This window comes from Oryctolagus cuniculus, chromosome 6, assembly GCF_964237555.1.
Source record: "Oryctolagus cuniculus chromosome 6, mOryCun1.1, whole genome shotgun sequence".
Lineage (NCBI taxonomy): Eukaryota > Metazoa > Chordata > Mammalia > Lagomorpha > Leporidae > Oryctolagus > Oryctolagus cuniculus.
Genome location: NC_091437.1, coordinates 124,774,710 through 124,792,860, shown reverse-complemented (window position 1 = coordinate 124,792,860; position 18,151 = coordinate 124,774,710). Strand labels below are relative to the sequence as shown.

Below are 18,151 nucleotides of genomic sequence, written 5' to 3'. Positions count from 1 at the left end.
CAGTCAAGAATATCTCATGAACATAAATTGCTAAAAAGGAAAAAAACGCCCCATTTAAAAAGCCTTTCTGAAAAAGAAAATGCAAAACACAGGAATAATGATTGATTTGTACCTACCAGAGTTGTGGCAGTAGTCCATACACTGTGGAACTTGGATTGTGAATGCTATCAAATCTGGAGCTAAGAGGGATTCTGGCTTTCTACTCTCATTTAGCCACTTTGTGCTGTGAAGGTCTTTCGTGTCAGAAGGACCTTGAAGCAAAGGAATCAATTTCTCTTTTCCACTGTCACCTGAATAGAAATATTTATGAAACAACGATTCTTATTAAGTGCAACATAATAGCATCTTGAGGATACTGAATCTTAAATTATAATAATATCATGATAAAACATTTAATTTAGATTCATAGTTTTACCAGTACATTTAGTAACATTCTAAAGAAACTGACCTATACAATTAAAAACATTTTTAACTCTTGAAAGTTTTAGCATTTTGCTAACAAATTCAGAAAAGTTTATAGGAAACAACTTTAACACATTATCTTCACAAATTTGTTAAGAATATGTACCACTATAAACTTATGCTGAAATTTAGTTTGTGCTGAGAAAACTATGAATAGTTTGAAGAAAATGATATAACAGAATACCAGTAGGAAGGTAAAGTCAATTACCTTAAATTTTAAAATAGGATTTGCATTCAATTCTAATATACTAACAATATTTTAGTGTCTATATAACTATATATCCTATCCCTCCAAAAAGTTTAAGAATAAATAGTTTTTCCTCCCTAATAACCAATCTTGCAAAAATTTTTCCCTTAAATAAAAATTTGGTAAAGTAAAGAAGTATCATCCTGGCACTATTAAAAAAAATTAAGTAAAAAAAAATTTAAAGCCTCTGATTCATAGGAACAATGAGTAAATTCTTGTTTCAGTAACGCTCCTTGTAAAATGCAAGGCCAATTCTCCTATACAGGCAATAAAGTTTTACATGGTCCAGCTGCACATACCTGGGGCTTTGGCACAAATTTTTATTGATCCCACGGTCCCAGAGGCACATTTGACCAATGATGTGCTGCAGTACTTCAATTCAACATTCTGGATAGAGCCCTCAAGAGTTGGCAGGGGATTCTTAGATTTCACACCTAATAAAAGAAAACTGCAAATGTACTAGCCGATTGAATTTAAATAATTTTTATACTCCTTCACCAAGGCATTTAAACTTAATTATACTTTAATTATCTACCTCAGATGTTCTTACAGAATTTGTGTTAGGTTTCACAGTTCAGTGTTTAAGGAGGTAAACAGATGCAATTTTCAAATGAATGGGTTGATTTCTCATAACTACTTATGCAGTCCATTCTTGATTAGTCAAGCTCAACAAATAAAAGCAAATGCACAAATATTTGTTTAAAGAATGAGAGATTTCAAAAATTAACTTTTGCTTTAGAATATACAGTAAGATCTCCTTTTTCAACACACATTTAACTTACAAATTTTATTTCATTTAGGCAGACATTTAAACAAGAAACTACCTGTGTAACTTATTGACCAAATTGGCTAGTTAGGTGGAGTGAGGACACAGAAACAAAATAACCAAAAACACTTCCTAAGTTAAAAATGCAATAAGTTATAAGCCAAGTGTAGTAGAAAGATAAAATGAATGTTTACCAATTATCAAAATAGTAGATACTAATGTCCCTACCATGTATTATTTGTTGAAAGAAATAAAAGCACAGAAGGTAATAATTAGCATAAGTGAAGGCCGGCGCCGCGGCTCACTAGGCTAATCCTCAGCCTAGCGGCGCTGGCACACCGGGTTCTAGTCCCGGTTGGGGCACCGGATTCTGTCCCGGTTGCCCCTCTTCCAGGCCAGCCCTCTGCTGTGGCCCGGGAGTGCAGTGGAGGATGGCCCAGGTGCTTGGGCCCTGCACCCCATGGGAGACCAGGAAAAGCACCTGGCTCCTGGCTCCTGCCATCGGATCAGCGCGGTGCGCCGGCCGCAGCGCGCCGGCCGCGGCGGCCATTGGAGGGTGAACCAACGGCAAAGGAAGACCTTTCTCTCTGTCTCTCTCTCTCACTGTCCACTCTGCCTGTCAAAAAAAAAAAAAAAAAAAAAATTAGCATAAGTGAATGGTTGGGAAACTGAATTTGAAAGGAGGAATCTCATTTTGGTCCTGGATAGATGAGAATTACACGAAGAAGCCTTAAGAACATTATACTGAGATAATCACCACAACAGCAAGAGGAAAGGAGTTGGGGACAGGGTGGGGTGGGGGATCCTAATAAATTACCATTTACTGTGGACCCACTACATGACATGTAGATTATCTCTTCCATTCCTTATGAATGGTTTATTTTTTTAAATAAATAACTAAGTTTTATTTTATTTATTTGAAAGTCAGAGTTACAGAGAGGCGGGGAGAGAGAGAGCGGGAGAGAGGTCTTCCATCCGATGGTTCACTCAATTGGCCGCAAGGGCCGGAGCTGCGTGGATCCGAAGCCAGGAGCTTCTTCTGGGTCTCCTGTGTGGGTAGAGGGGCCCAAGGACTTGGGCCATCTTCTACTGCTTTCCCAGGCCATAGCAGAGAGCTGGATCAGAAGAAGAGCAGCCGGGACTAGAACCGGGGCCCATATGGGATGCCGGCATTTTAGGCCAGGACTTTAACCTGCTGCGCCACAGCACTGGCCCCGAAAGGTTTTTAATAATGATATACTATTATCCTCATTTTACAGTGGATTACAGGAGTTCACTAATTTTTGCCCAAAGCACTACAGTTAGGAAACAAAAAGAACTAAGGAGCTTAATACAGTCTGGTTTATCACAGAAAACTTTATTATTTGTTTTTGCCTATATTCATGAATCATCAGTAAACCTAACTTTGCTTCTTTTCCCAATTCACATTTTGATTATATATGTAGTATTACCTTTCATATTTGAGGTTTCTTTAACTATGTCTGAATAATTAAGAGAAATATTAAATTTTCCAATGACATATTAAATATTATTCTTAAAACTCTGGTTTCAAAACATCAATGTATTCAAGAAAATGCAAAAATATCTCCTGAGATTATGAGTGAGTCTTTGAGAGCTATTACCCATGAATCTGTAATTTACCTGACACACTAAATGATCTGAAAATTTAGAAGCTGTCATCTTGAGAAATACCATCTCACATACTGCCAACTTCACAAGGAGATACAAATTTGCTAATTTGCATTTTGCCATTACGTAATTGTATACTGACAGGCTGTTGTCTTCCAGGGTCTTACCCTCATTGTCATTTCCATCAGAAGTGGCGTCTATTATTATCAGAGCAGAAGTTCTAAAACAGTGGTCTGTAACAAACTTCAATGAGTTCATGAAATCTATGAAGTTATATTTCAAATACAGTGTACTTATTATTTTTCTGAGGCAATTTGTATGAGATGTTCAAAATCTATTACTCAAAAATGTGAAGTAAATCACAAAATCTTAAATTACATCAGCAATATTTATATGATCATAATAGCAGCAGTACTACCTAACATTCACTGAGTAATTCATGTCATGCACTATGCCTAATTTTTCTCTCTCTCTCTCCCTCCCTCCCTCTCTCTTTCTCTCACACACTCACCCCCCCACACACACACACACTCCCACACACACTCCCACACCCACACTCACACAAACAACCTGAACTAACTATGATGATTTCCATGTTACATGCAGGGAAACAAAGATTTATAGAAACAAGGATTTTGGCCAGCGCCGCAGCTCACTAGGTTAATCCTCCGCCTGCGACGCCCGGCACCCAGAGTTCTAGTCCCGGTCAGGGTGCCGGAATCTGTCCCGGTTGCCCCTCTTCCAGGCCAGCTCTCTGCTGTGGCCCGGGAGTGCAGTGGTGGATGGCCCAAGTTCTTGGGCCCTGCACCCACATGGGAGACCAGGAGGAAGCACCTGGCTCCTGGCCTCAGCTCAACGAGGTGCGCCGGCCAGTGCTCCAGCCGCAGCGGCCACTGGGGGGTTAACCCACGGAAAAAGGAAGATCTTTCTCTCTGTCTCTCTCTCTGTGCACTCTGAGAAAGACAGAGAGAGAGAGAGAGAGAGAAAGAAAGAGAGAGAGAGAGAGAGAGAGAGAGAGAGAGAGAAAGGGAAAGAAGGAAAGAAGGAAAGAAGGAAAGAAGGAAGGAAGGAAGGAAGGAAGGAAGGAAGGAAGGAAGGAAGGAAGGAAGGAAGGAAGGGGGGAGAGAGAGAGAGAGAGAGAGAGAGAAGGAAGGAAGGAAGGAAGGAAGGAAGGAAGGAAGGAAGGAAGGAAGGAAGGAAGGAAGGAAGGAAGGAAGGAAGGAAGGATTGATTTTGCCAAAAGCTTAAGTTAGAAAAGTGGCAATGCCTGGGCAACATTCCATCCTTATTAACAAAAGGTACATATCAGCACTATATATTTAACATATGCTGGTTATAAATTGGTGGATAGAGGCTGGTGCAGAGGAACAGTGGGTGGGGCCGATGCCTGAAGGGCCGCCATCTATAGGGGTGCCTGTTCGAGTGCTGACTGCTCCACTTCCCATCCGGCTCTCTGCTGTGGCCTGGGAGAGCAGTGTAGGATGGCTCAAGTGCTTGAACCCCTGAACCCATGTGGGAGACCAGGAGGAAGCTCCTGGTTCCTGGCTTTGGATGGGAGCAGCTCCATCAGTTGCAGCCATCAAATAAAAGACCTCTCCCTCTCTCTTTCTCTCTCTCAATCTCTCAATCGCTACCTCTCTGTAACTCTTTCTTTCAAATAAATACATAAATCTTTAAAATAAATAAATAAATCGATAAATAATTTTCCCTGTTCCAAATACTGTGCTAGATGAAGAGGGGATACAGAACAGAACAATGCCCTCCCTGGTTCTCAAGCCTCATGGATTTTCATTCTATGCAAATATCAACTGATAAGAACTATTCAAAGATTTTCACAAAATATTGCTGACAGAGTTCAGAATCAAAAAAACTGTATCAGTTTCTGTTATTTACCATTGAAAAGGCAAAAGAATTTGGGTGCAATATTTTTGTTTTTAAAGTATTTTATAACACTGCTTCTTCTACAGTTTACAAAGTTTAGAACTCTACCTTAAATCAAAAATGATAGGTCTTTGCTAAAATATCTTACCTATATTATACTCATAAATAAGACTATTATCAGCAAAGTTGCCCAAAACCTCTGAATGATAAGAATCTCATATACCTATAAAATCTATCTTGATTTAGACTTAATACTACCAAGAACTTAGTTCTACATTTTTATGATGATTACATCTTAGATATTTAAAAATCTGTTTTTCATAACTAAATCATTATCTTATCATGTCTCGTTGAGAAGCTTTTCTGAATAATTTACTTTCTGTGCCACAAGCAAAAATTATTTTCAAAGAAAGATAAATTACAGTAATCCCCTATAGACCTTAAAAATGGAGGAAAGTGGCTTATAAAAAAATAATCTTGGTAGTCAGTGTGCGGCACAGAGCATCCCATAGGAGTGCTGGCTCAAGTTCCACCTGATTTGAATCCCAGCTGCTCTACTTCCAATTTAGCCTCTACCAATGTGCCTGGGAAGGCAGCAGGAGATGGCCCAAGTGCTTTGGCCCCTGCACCCATATGGGAGACCAGAAGAAGCTCCTGGCTCATGGTTTCAGTCTGACCCAGCCCTGGCCATTGCAGCCATTTGGGAAGTGAGCCAGCAGATGAAAGCTCAACCAATCTCATTCATATTTCTTTCTCTCTCTCTCTCTCTCCCCTCTGACTTTCATATAAATAAATCTTTTAAAAATTGTCATTTAAAAGAATTTTTATATAATTAACCTGCTCCTCTTTAAGTTTATTTACTTAACTTTGATTGCTCTATTCCAGGTGTGAGAATGTGAACATTTCTGGGTACAAGGGACAAGAAAAAAAAAATGTTTTTATTTGGAATAAAAGGCCAGTATATCTGGATGCTACAATGGTTCTTTATAGATGCTCAGGAGGATAGAGTAGAATAGAATATTTTTATTTATATATTTTCAAATATTTATTTATTTATTTGAAAGGCAGAGTGGCAGAGAGAGAGAGTACTTCCATCTGCTGGTTCACTTCCCCAGTGGTTACAATGGCCAGGGCTGAGCCAGGCCCAATTATGTTTGTTTGTTTGTTTGTTTGTTTGTTTGTTTTTGACAGGCAGAGTGGACAGTGAGAGAGAGAGAGAGAGAGAAAGGTCTTCCTTTGCCATTGGTTCACCCTCCAATGGCCACCACGGCCGGCGCTGCAGCCGGCTCACCACGCTGATCCAAAGCCAGGAACCAGGCGCTTCTCCTGGTCTCCCATGGGGTGCAGGGCCCAAGCACTTGGGCCATCCTCCACTGCACTCCCGGGCCACAGCAGAGAGCTGGCCTGGAAGAGGGGCAACCAGGACAGAATCCGGCACCCTGACCGGGACTAGAACCCAGTGTGCCGGCGCCGCAGGCGGAGGATTAGCCTATTGAGCCGTAGTGCTGGCCAATTATGTTTTTATTTGAGCCTAGTTAGAATACTGATTTACAACCTCTGGATATAGTGTAGCAAAAAAAAGATTCATTAACAAACTTTGTTAGAAAGAGAACAATAATAAGACTATATGTGCTTAAAAGAATTCCAGGTAGCTTAGTACAGTACCTCAAATACAATATATGTTGAAAAACATCTTCATTGACATCTTCATCACCAAGTGTGGGAAACTAGAAAACTAACATATAAGTTGCCCGATGATGTCATTTCTTTTTCCTCTGATGTCTTTAAAGGTTTGAACATATCTTCAGCACACCAGAGTTTCCCCTCAATGTGTCTCCACAGAGGTTTAGGTTTAATTTTCCTGCTCGATATTTATGATTCTTAAAGCTAAAGATCTGCATCTTCTATCAACTTTGTTAGGAAAAAGGGTTGTAAATATTGTTTCAGAACCAGTGCTGTGGTGTAGCAGGTGAAGCTGCCACCTGCAGCACTGGCATCCCATGTGGGCAGCAGTTTGTGTCCTGGTTGCTCTGCTTCCAATCTAGCTCCCTCCTAATGTGCCTGCAAAAGCAGGTGTACTTGGGCCTCTGCACTCACAAAAGGAGACAGAGAAGAAGCCTCTGACTCCTGGTTTGGGCTTGACTCTGTCCTGCCTGTCGTGGCCATTTGGAGAATGAATAGAAGATCTCTCTCTGCCTCTGCCTCTCTATAATTCTGCCTTTCAAATAAATAAATCTTTTAAAATTATATAAATAAATAAACAAATGTTGCTTCTATCCTACTTTATCCTCCTGAACATCTATAAAAAACAATTTCATGCTAACATCCAGATCTACTGGCCTGTTATTTCATATTTTTTTGCTACAGTCAGTGCTACATTTGGGTAATTTCATCACAACCACTATCAAGTTCACTAATAGTGTTTTGGACATGCCAAATTTGCTACTCAATCCATTCAAAAACTTCTCACATTAAAGAGTCTTTTTGATACCTTTGCCTCTTTTGTATTTTCAACTCCATCTTTTACTTCTGTAATCATTTAAACAGTCATTTTATCCTGTTTCCAATAATTGCACTACATGACATTCTAGGAATCTAATACTGCCATTGTGGGTTTCTACAAACTCTTGCTATTGTAAGGGCTGTATCTTCAAATTCGTTGTAATTTCACACTTAAATTTATGTTTCATAGGACTTTTCAAATACAATGCCAGAGTTGAGGGCACAAGCCATAGCAAACATCTGTATATACTACTAGATATCCATAGATGTAACCAGCCCACCCAGGATCACATTTGACAACTGACTGCCTTATTGGTTCCTAGCTCATTTAATAAATAAAAATAGGAGAGGACAGTGCTGTGGTCAGATTCTCCAGGAAAGCACTCTCCCCTTTTCCCAAAGTCAACACAAAGAACCTGCTTTATTAATTTAGGATCTCTAAAATAGTCTACTTTTTGAATAGTCCTTTGACGTTATGAGCTTAAAGAAGCGGAAGACGCCTAACTGATATGCGGAAAGTGCCAAGAAGGAATACAATTTTGTGAAAACTTAAGTAGGAAAAAAATGGGGAAAAATATTGATAAATCTGAGCCTGGTGTGCAGGATATATAGAGAACTCATAAAAGTTGGTAACAAAGAAATAATAGCTATTCCAAAAAGCAGGCAAAGGATTTGAATATTTCTCCACAGATACACAAATGGCCAATAAGCACATAAAAAGATGTTCAACATCAGTAACCATCAGGAAAATGTAAATCTAAACTACAACAGGATACCACCACTTCATGCTTATCAGCAAAGCAACTATAATCCAGGAAAAAAAAAGATAACTAAAGAAGAGTTATTAAGGACAGGTGAACACTAATTTTAACTCTGGAACCCTTGGTAGTGCTGGTGGGAACATAAAATTGTACAGCCTCTATGGAAAACAATATGGTAGTTCCTCAAAATATTAAAAATAGAACTATAATATAATCCAGCAATTGGACTTCACTTTATATACCCAAAGTAACTGAAAGCAGGTTATCAAAGAGATATTTCTATGCTCATATTCATAATGTATTATTCACAATAGTGAATAAACCATGGACACAGCCCAGGTATCTATGAAAGGATGAACAGATAAGCAAAATGTGCTATATAGATACAACAGAATATTATTCAGCCTCAAAAAGGAAGGAAGTTTGACATGTGCTTTACCAAGGGTAACCCTTTAAGGACATTGTAAGTAAAATATCTGGATGGTTACAAATACTACATGATTCCACTTATCTGAGTCATTTAGAATTGTCAAAATCAGAGACAGAAAGAACAGTGGTTTCCAGGGGCTGAGAAGAGAGACGAAAGGGGAAAATTTGTTTAATAGGCACAGAGATTCAGAACTGCAAGGTGCCAAGAGTTTCAGAGAAGAATGGTGCCAATGATTATACTTGTTGTTTTTTATTTTTTTTAACTTTTATTTAATGAATATAAATTTCCAAATACAGCTTATAGATTACAATGGCTCCCCCCCCAACGTCCCTCCCACCCGCAACCCTCCCCTTTCCCACTCCCTCTCCCCTTCCAGTCACATCAAGATTCATTTTCAATTCTCTTTATATACAGAAGATCAGTTTAGCATACATTAAGTAAAGATTTCAACAGTTTGCTCCCACACAGAAACATAAAGTGAAAAATACTGTTTGAGTACTAGTTATAGCATTAAATCTCAATGCACAGCACACTAAGGCCAAAGATCCTACATGACGAGTAAGTACTTAATTGTAAGTGCACTTGACACCAATGAGCTACTCAAAACTGGATTAAAAGTAAATTTTATGGTATGTATATTTCACAATAAAGAAAAGTCTCATTTAACCAAACTTTTGAAATAAGTGCAGTCTATTATTATATACATTAAGCCTCAATAAAATTTTTATTTAAGAAGCATTCAAAATAAAACATAAGGAGGGGAGGAAGTTGTGACAATGTTCCACTACTCCCACAATGTTGGAATGCTGTCTCTGACTAGACAGAATGTTGCAACCAGGATGGCAAACAGATCATTGCTATGGTCACCATTCCATTCAGACAAATATACACCAGCAAGTCCCATTTTCACACAGGTAACAGTAAGAGTTGTGATCACTGACTCCTTGATTCCATATCTTGGCTACTATGAATAATGCTGCAATAAACTTCAGAGTATAGATCTCTCTTTAACATACTGATTCAATTTCCTTTGAATTTGTACCCATATGCTGCATTATTTAGTAGTCCTATATTTATTTTCTGGAGTAACGGCCACACAGTTTTTGATTATGGCTGAACTAATTTGTATTCTAAGAATGTGCAGAGCTTCCTTTTTTCCAGATCCTCCTCAACACTTATCTGTCCCTTTAATATAAGCTATTCTAACAGGTCTGATGTTAGCTAACAGGAGTTTTAAATTCTTGGTCTTTGATAATTAGTGATGCTGGGCATATTTTCATGTATCTATGGGTCAAATTTTTGTCTTTCTTTTAGAAATATCTTTTCAGATCATTTATTGTTTATTACTGAGTTGTTTCAGATCCTTATGTATGTTATGTATTAATCCCTTACAAGATGCTATTCTTTGTAAATATGTTGCTTGTCTCTTCATTTTGTTGATTGTTTCCTTGGCCATGAAAATTCTCAGGTTAATATAAGCCAAATCTTTTACTTTTGTTTACTGTATATTTGAGTTCATATCTATAAAATCAATTCCCAGATCAATGTCACAGAGCTTCTCCCTAATGTTTTTTATATTATTGTTACAGTTTCTGCCCTTTAAATATTTTTAACTGAATTCTGAATTTTTGTTTTTAATAGGCACAACACTACACAAAATGATTGGGTACAATGTGATGTTTACATGCCAGCGGGCGTTAGCTTTGTTCAAATCAGGCTAGTTTACCCATAGCCTCCAACATGTAACCTTTCTTCAAAATTCTTTCTTCTAGGCCGGCGCCGCGGCTCACTAGGCTAATCCTCCGCCTAGCGGCGCCGGCACACCGGGTTCTAGTCCCGGTCGGGGCGCCGGATTCTGTCCCGGTTGCCCCTCTTCCAGGCCAGCCCTCTGCTGTGGCCCGGGAGTGCAGTGGAGGATGGCCCAGGTGCTTGGGCCCTGCACCCCATGGGAGACCAGGAAAAGCACCTGGCTCCTGGCTCCTGCCATCGGATCAGCGCGGTGCGCCGGCCGCAGCGCGCCGGCCGCGGCGGCCATTGGAGGGTGAACCAACGGCAAAAGGAAGACCTTTCTCTCTGTCTCTCTCTCTCACTGTCCACTCTGCCTGTCAAAAAAAAAAAAAAAAAAAAAATTCTTTCTTCTACTTACTTTGAAATGCACAGTACATTATCGTTAACTATAATCACCATACTATGCAACCGAACACAAGAATTTACTCTTTATACTAACTCTAACATTGTATTCAAATGATTTTTATTATGTTCAATATAAAAAAAATGCTATGAGTTGTTCCTCCAAAAAGACATGGCAAAGTATATGAATCAAGCAATATAACTGCAAAAAATGTGAAGCAGAAACAGAACTGAAATGAAAATAAATGAATCTATATTTACAGTGGGAGATGTCAATATCCAGATCAACGACTGACAAAAAGATCAGAAAGAATATCAAGGACATAGATGATGTCAAAACCAGCATCAATCAATAAAGTTCTGTGTATACACAGAACAGCAAAATACACATTTTCATGTAACAAGAACATGTAACTAGATCTGCTGGGCCATTCTAACCTCAACAAAATTAAAAGAATTGAAGCTATACAGAATTTATTCTCTGACCACAACAGATTCAAATCAGAATTCAAAAAGAAAAAAAAGTACAAAAATCTCCCTATACTAAGAAATTAAACAGATCTAAATATTCCACAACTTAAAGAGGAAGATGCATGGATTTTTAAAAAAAATTGAATAAAAATTGAATGTATCAAAATCTGAGACAAAAGTGAAGATACACAAAAAAATTTGTATTATATGTACACATTAGAAATAGTAAGTCTAGAGTCTATAACCTGAACTATCACTTCAAAAACCTAGAAAGTAAATCTAATGCAAGCAGTGGATGAAAATAACACACATATGAGAAATCCATTAAATTTACTTTACAAACTATTTTTAAATAAATATTGATAAAATTGACAAAACTCTAGAAAATCTAGACTATCAAACAGAAGTCAGAAGATATCAAACAGAAGTCATATCTTACCAACATAAGGAATTAAAGGGGATATCATTACAGACTCTACAGATTTCAAAAGATTAAGAAGAGAACACAAAAAAATTCAAAAACAAAATCAAAAAACTGTAACTATATGGATCAATTCCTCAAGGGGAAGAGGGCAATAAGTAAATCTCCAGATTCACAAGCAGAAATCTAACATATCTTTAAAAAATCAGTATCTCTTATACACATTATCTCTCAGACATAAGAAAGAAAGAAATACTTCTGGTTTCATTTTATCAAGTTAAAATTACCATAACACCATAACCAAAGACATTATGAAAATGAAAATCTACAAATATTATTCTATATATGAAACCATTTAACAAAATATTAAAACATAAAATCAAGCAGTATTGTTAGTGGCTATATGAATTTATATATATATATCATATACAACAGCACATTATGGTTCATTTCAGTACTGGATAGCTGCTTCAACTTTGGAAAAATAAGTGTAATCCACCAAACTAACAGGCTAAGAAAAAAAACACATGAGGATATCAACTGCTGCAGAAAAATCATCTTGCAAACTGCAACACCTATTAATGATCTAGCAACAAAAAATATATATACAGGGAAATAAAAAAGGAATTTCTACAACATTAGAAAAGCATCAACAAAAACACCTAAAAATACAGAATGATAAAAGAATTCTTTCTTTCATGCTCAGGTTTGAAAAACGTCAAAAATTGTAGCTCTCACTATTGTTAACTCAATGTAATGTTCGCAGTTATGGCCAATGCAGTAAGCAAGAGAAATAAAAGGTATACAGATGGAAAAGTAAGTGGTAGGGGAAACCTGTCCCTCTTTTCATATGATGTCATTATGTATAAATCTCAAGGAATCTTAAAAAAAAAAAAAAAAAAAAACCTCATGGGCCAGCACCATGGCTCACTTGGTTAATCCTCCGCCTGCCGCGCCAGCATCCCATACGGACACCGGGTTCCAGTCCCGGCTGCTCCTCTTCCAGTCCAGCTCTCTGCTGTGGCCTGGGAGGGCAGTGGAGGATGGCCCAAGTGCTTGGGCCCCTGCACCCACATGAGAGACCAGGAATAAGCACCTGGCTCCTGGCTTCGGATCAGCGCAGCGCTGGCTGTGGCAGCCATGTGGGGAGTGAACCAATGGAAGGAAGACCTTTCTTTCTGTCTCTCTCTCTTACTATCTAACTCCACCTGTCAAATTAAACCCCCACCACCACACACACACAAATAGCTCCCAAAAGAAATAGCTGAACTTTGTAAAGTCACAGAACACAAAACAAAAATAGAAAAATCAGGATATTTCCATATACTAGCAAGGAATACATACACACACACACACACACACACACACACATACACGACATACACACTTTATTTAAAAAAATGTATTTATTTGAAAGGAGTTACATAGAGACAGATATCTTTCCATCTCCTGGATCACTCCCCAGATGGCCATAATGGCCAAGGTAGGGTCAGGTCAAAGCCAGGAGCCAGGAGCTTCTTCAGGGTGTCTGATGTGGGTAGCAGGGGCTGAAGCATTTGGGCCATCTTACAAAGCATTTCCCAGGCCATTAGAAGGGAACTGGATCAAAAGTGGAGCAGCTGGGACACGAACCAGTGCCCATAGGGGGTGCTGGTATTGCAGGCAGTGGCTTACCTGCTATGCCACAATACTGGCCCAGGTACTTTAATCTAAAATGCAATACCAAAGGTGGATCATTTGGCTTAGTGAGAAGAAGGCTTGCTTCCCATATTGGTGTACCTGGGTTCAGTATTGACCTCTGGCTCCTGATTATAGTTTCATACTAATGCAGACCCTGGGAGGCAGCAGTGCTGGCTCAAGGAATTCAGATCCTGCCTCCCTTATGAACATTTGAAATAAATTTCCAGTTCCCAGTTTGTGCCTGGGACAGTTCCAGCTAATTGCAAGCATTTGAGTAGTCAACCAGAAGATGGGAACTCCCTTTTGCAAGCGCTTTCTAATAATAAAAATATTATTTTTATTTCTAATAAAAATAAATTTTAAAAATTCAATGCTATTTGCAAACATTAGAAAAGTAAGTGCATAGTTAGATGTTAAACTAACACACCATATGAAATATTTGGATGATGAAAACAAAATCGTTAAAAAAATAAACCAAAAAACTCTGAAAATTGGGTAGAGATGGGTCCAGCAATCTGGAGTATCAAGTAAAGCTGACACCTGTGATGCCCGCATCCCAAATGGGTGCTAGTTCAAGACTCGGCTGCTCAACTTCCGATCCAGCTCTTTGCTATGGCCTGGGAAAGCAGCAGAAGATGGCTCAAGTGCTTGGGCCCCTGCACCCATGTGGGAAACATGGAACAAGCTCCCAGCTCCTGGCTTCAGCCTGGCACAGCCCTGGCTGTTGCAGCCATTAGGGAATAAACCAGCGAATGGAAGATCTCTCTCTCTCTCTCTCTCTACTTCTCTCTCTTTGTAACTGTGCCTTTCAAGTAAATAAAAAATAAACCTCTAAAAAATAAAAATTGAATGTTTTTGTAGATAATGACAATATTATTCTAAAATATTTATAAAGGAACAAAAGAACTAGAAAAGTTAAAAATAAGTTCAAAAAAGAATTAAGTCAGACGAAACAGTCCACTCAATTGAAGATTTATTATACATGGCTTTAATAATCAAGACTATGTGGGATTGGAGAAAGAATAAACATATTTGTCAGTGGAAGAGAACAGAAAACACACAAATATGCCAAATAATTATTTACAAAGGCACAAATACAGTCTTTTTAGCAAATAATGGAACAGATATCTATAGAAAAAAAAATAAACCTCAACCTAAATCTACCACCTCAAAGAATTAGGTCAGACAAAAGCACACAGGGACATTTGGGGGATCCAGAGCTAGGCCGAGTTCCTCAACTTAACAAAAGCACAATCTATAAATGGAAAATATTTGGCTTGATCAAAATTACAAAGCTCTTCTTTCATAAAAACTGGTAAGAGAACAAAAGGAATGCTGCTGAATGAGAAAAGATATTGGTGAACAACCTGACAAAGGAATAGTACCAAGAATATATAAAGAATCCTCAAAAATTAACAGTAAAAGTACAAACAATAAGAAAACAGGCAAACAGTAAGAGCAGACATTTCACTGAAGGGATATACAGATGGCAAGTAAATACATAGAAAGACATTCAATATTATTTGTACTGTCATCAGGGAAATGCAAATTACAACCACAGTGAGATATCACTGCACATCTATCCAATGGCTAAAATAAAACACAGTAACAAAATCAAATGCTGGTGAGTATGTAAATAAACTGGAAAGTCTACAATGCTGGTAGAAATATAAAATGGTACAGTCACTTCTGAAAATAATTTGATAGTTAAAAAAAAAAACAAAAAACAAAAAACTAAGCATAGAAGATGGGTGGTTAGACCAGCTCTTAAGAAGCCCATGTCCTGTATCAAACTACATGGATTTGATGCCATACTCTAGCTCCTAACTTTTAACTCTACTAATGTAGATCCTGGAAGGTAGTAGTGACGGTTCAAGTAACTGGGTTCCTCCCTCCCACATGGGAGATGCAGATTGGGTTACTTGACCCAGTCCCAGCCATTATGAGCATTTGGGAGTAGACCAGCAAATGGAAGTGTACACCCCCTTTCTTTCTCTCTCTTCCTCTCAGTCTGCCTGCCTCTCAGATAAACTAACAACACTTTTTTAAAAAAGAAAACATTCTAAGTATACAGATACCATATAGCCCAGCAACTTCCTTCTTGGGCAGTAACATAAAAGGAATGAAAATTTTAATTAACATGACTGTTTATAGTAACTTTATTTGTTAACAGCCAAAAACTGGAGAAATGTCATGTGTCGTTCAATAGGTAAATTGTTGAACTGTTACAACCATATGATGGAATATTATGCCAAAATAAAAATGAATTACTGATACATAGAACTTGAATAGATCTCCAGAGAATTATATTGACAGAAAAATGCCAATTCCAAAGGGCCACATGCTATATGATTCCCTTAAGCTAATATGGCCTGAAAACCCACAGAGACAGAATGAAGACTGGAAGATACTAGGGGAAGGGGAAGAAGAGAAATTGGAAGCAATTACTTAAAGACGTCAGGATGTTTTTATAAAGAGAAAAAAAGGTCTGAAACTAGAGAAAGCTAGTAGCTGTACACTAACGTGAATGCATGAAATATCACTGAAATGTATACTTTAAAATGGTTAATTTTCTGTCCTAATACAGGAAAGGACTTGGAAGCAGAGAGGCAAATTAATGACTAGTTTGCAGAAAAAACACACTGGTTCAAAGAGTTAAAACCTTAAACAAATTTGGAAAAGATCTATTTTTTTACCCTTTCAATTTCCCTTTTACTTCATGTTTATAAGAATGAATTTGTGAAAGTTTGGTTATTGTTTAGGCAATAAGCAGGTGCTTGTTCTCTCTACAATTTAGAGTGTCACAAGAGAAACAAAGACACTTGTATATGTACCATAGGTGGGACACTACAAATCTGTATAAACTGATATACTTTTTATCGCTTTGGGGTGTTCATACCCAATTACAATGTTTTTTAATTTATTCCACATTATAAAATTTATTCAATCATAATGCCTATAAAATAATCTATAGTTCTTGGAGAACAAAAGCTGAAAACTAACAAGAAGTATTATTTAGGAGTCCTTCAAAAATATTTTGAAATACATATATGTATTTTAAAAAAGGAATTTTCAAAGTGTTATTCCTTTATCATTAACAAAGAAAAACTAGAAAACTTTTCCTGTGTCCCCAAAAATAACATTTCATAACCAAGTCACAGACAAATTTCACATACTGTACAATGTTATAATGACAACCATCAAACCCTGATCATTAACGGTATTTTTGCAATACTCTAAGCTTCTTGATATTATCTGGTCAAACCACTGGAAGCTAAGTGCTATCTATACAAACCAACCATTTCACCAGGAGTTTTATATTTCTTTAAAGCCTCATATAAAAAGCACCTGCCTAAAGTGAGTAATGAAGTTTTATATTCATTGCACTTAGGAACAGCGTATGTAACCTATTCCGTTTTCCTCCCTTGTGGAATATATTTCAGCTTATATTGCACAACACATTACCAATGCATAAAAAGACTCTCTGATCAGCCATTTGGACTGCCGTCAGCAATCTGCATGAGTGCATTATATTTTTTTCACTGCTCTAAATAAAATACTCATTTAACAAGTCAAATAAAAAATCTTAAGATGTTGATCTTACTTTCTGAATACATATATAACATACATACATTAGTATGTATGTATGCATAATAAGTAGTATTTGGAATGCAAATAATGAGACAAAACTCCTGAACAAAACTTGTGCTGTTAGTAGTTGAAAAGTAATTAAACACATCATTCCAAGGGAATAAAGCAGAAATCTATATGGGACACTTTAGTGTCTTTTCTCTGTCTTGAGCACACACAATTTTAAAATTATTGTGACCACACTGCCAACAAAAGCTAAGCTAATGTTGACCTGTTATTGATTTGGATATAGGGGGAAACTATTATTAAAACTGGATCAGGGCCAGTGCTGCGTAGTAGTGGGTAAAGCCACCACCTGCAGTATCAGCATCCCATGTAAGCACCCGTTCAAGTCCCAGCTGCTCCACTTTCGATCCTGCTCTCTGCTATGGCCTGGGAAAGCAGTAGAAGACAGCCCAAGTCCTTGGGCCCCTACACCCACATGGGAGACCCAGAAGAAGCTCCTGGCTTCAGATTAGTGAAGCTCCAGCCATTGCGGTCGATTGGGGAGTTAACCATCGGATGGAAGAGTTCTCTCTCTTGCTCTTCTCTGCCTCTCCTCTCTCTATATAACTCTGACTTTCAAATACATAAATAAATCTTAAAAAAAAAAACTGGATCAAGTTTGTATCTATCAGAACCCCAAGATATTTTCAAGACCAAAATATCCCTGTCATATTCAAAACTCTCTGAAATAGTGATGAAAGTAAATTCTAAAGTAAAATAATGATGGTGAAAATGTGGTATGTTGATCTAAAATTTAAGTAAAATGTAAGTAGTACTGATAGAAGATTTACAGAAATAGAAGAAAATAGAAGAGAGAAAAATGTTATATATTATACTATAAAGGAATAAGTTAAAAAGAAAATATAAAAATTGAAAATATGCAAGGCAAAAGCTTGACATTGCCCCTTGCTGGTACCCACATGCAATAACCTAGGGCCAACAGCTAGTACCAATCAATAATTAACTGTATGCATAATTAACTATATTAGATATAGAGCATAATTAACTATATTATAGAGCATAATTATCTATATTAAATAGAAAGCAATTCAAGGAATAAATAGAAATTGTAGTGCATGTCTACAAATAACTCACAATTAGGCAACAAATTAGGCAATACATTAATGAAATACTA

The 18,151-nt window shown here is 37.5% G+C and overlaps 1 protein-coding gene across 20 annotated transcripts in view; it reads right to left on the bottom strand.

The window, feature by feature from the left end:
* Positions 1-18,151, bottom strand: part of VPS13B (vacuolar protein sorting 13 homolog B) — a 778,478-nt gene that overhangs the window by 556,657 nt on the left and 203,670 nt on the right. For all 20 annotated transcript variants that reach the window (XR_011389260.1, XR_011389259.1, XR_011389261.1 and 17 more), the window contains 2 exons: positions 1,009-1,143; positions 117-290 (listed from right to left, as the gene is read on the bottom strand). Coding sequence is in view for 16 of the 20 variants with exons in the window: in XM_051844655.2 (XP_051700615.2) it covers positions 117-290; positions 1,009-1,143 (309 nt within the window). In the remaining 4 variants the exon portion in view is untranslated. The remainder of the gene's footprint in view (positions 1-116; positions 291-1,008; positions 1,144-18,151) is intronic.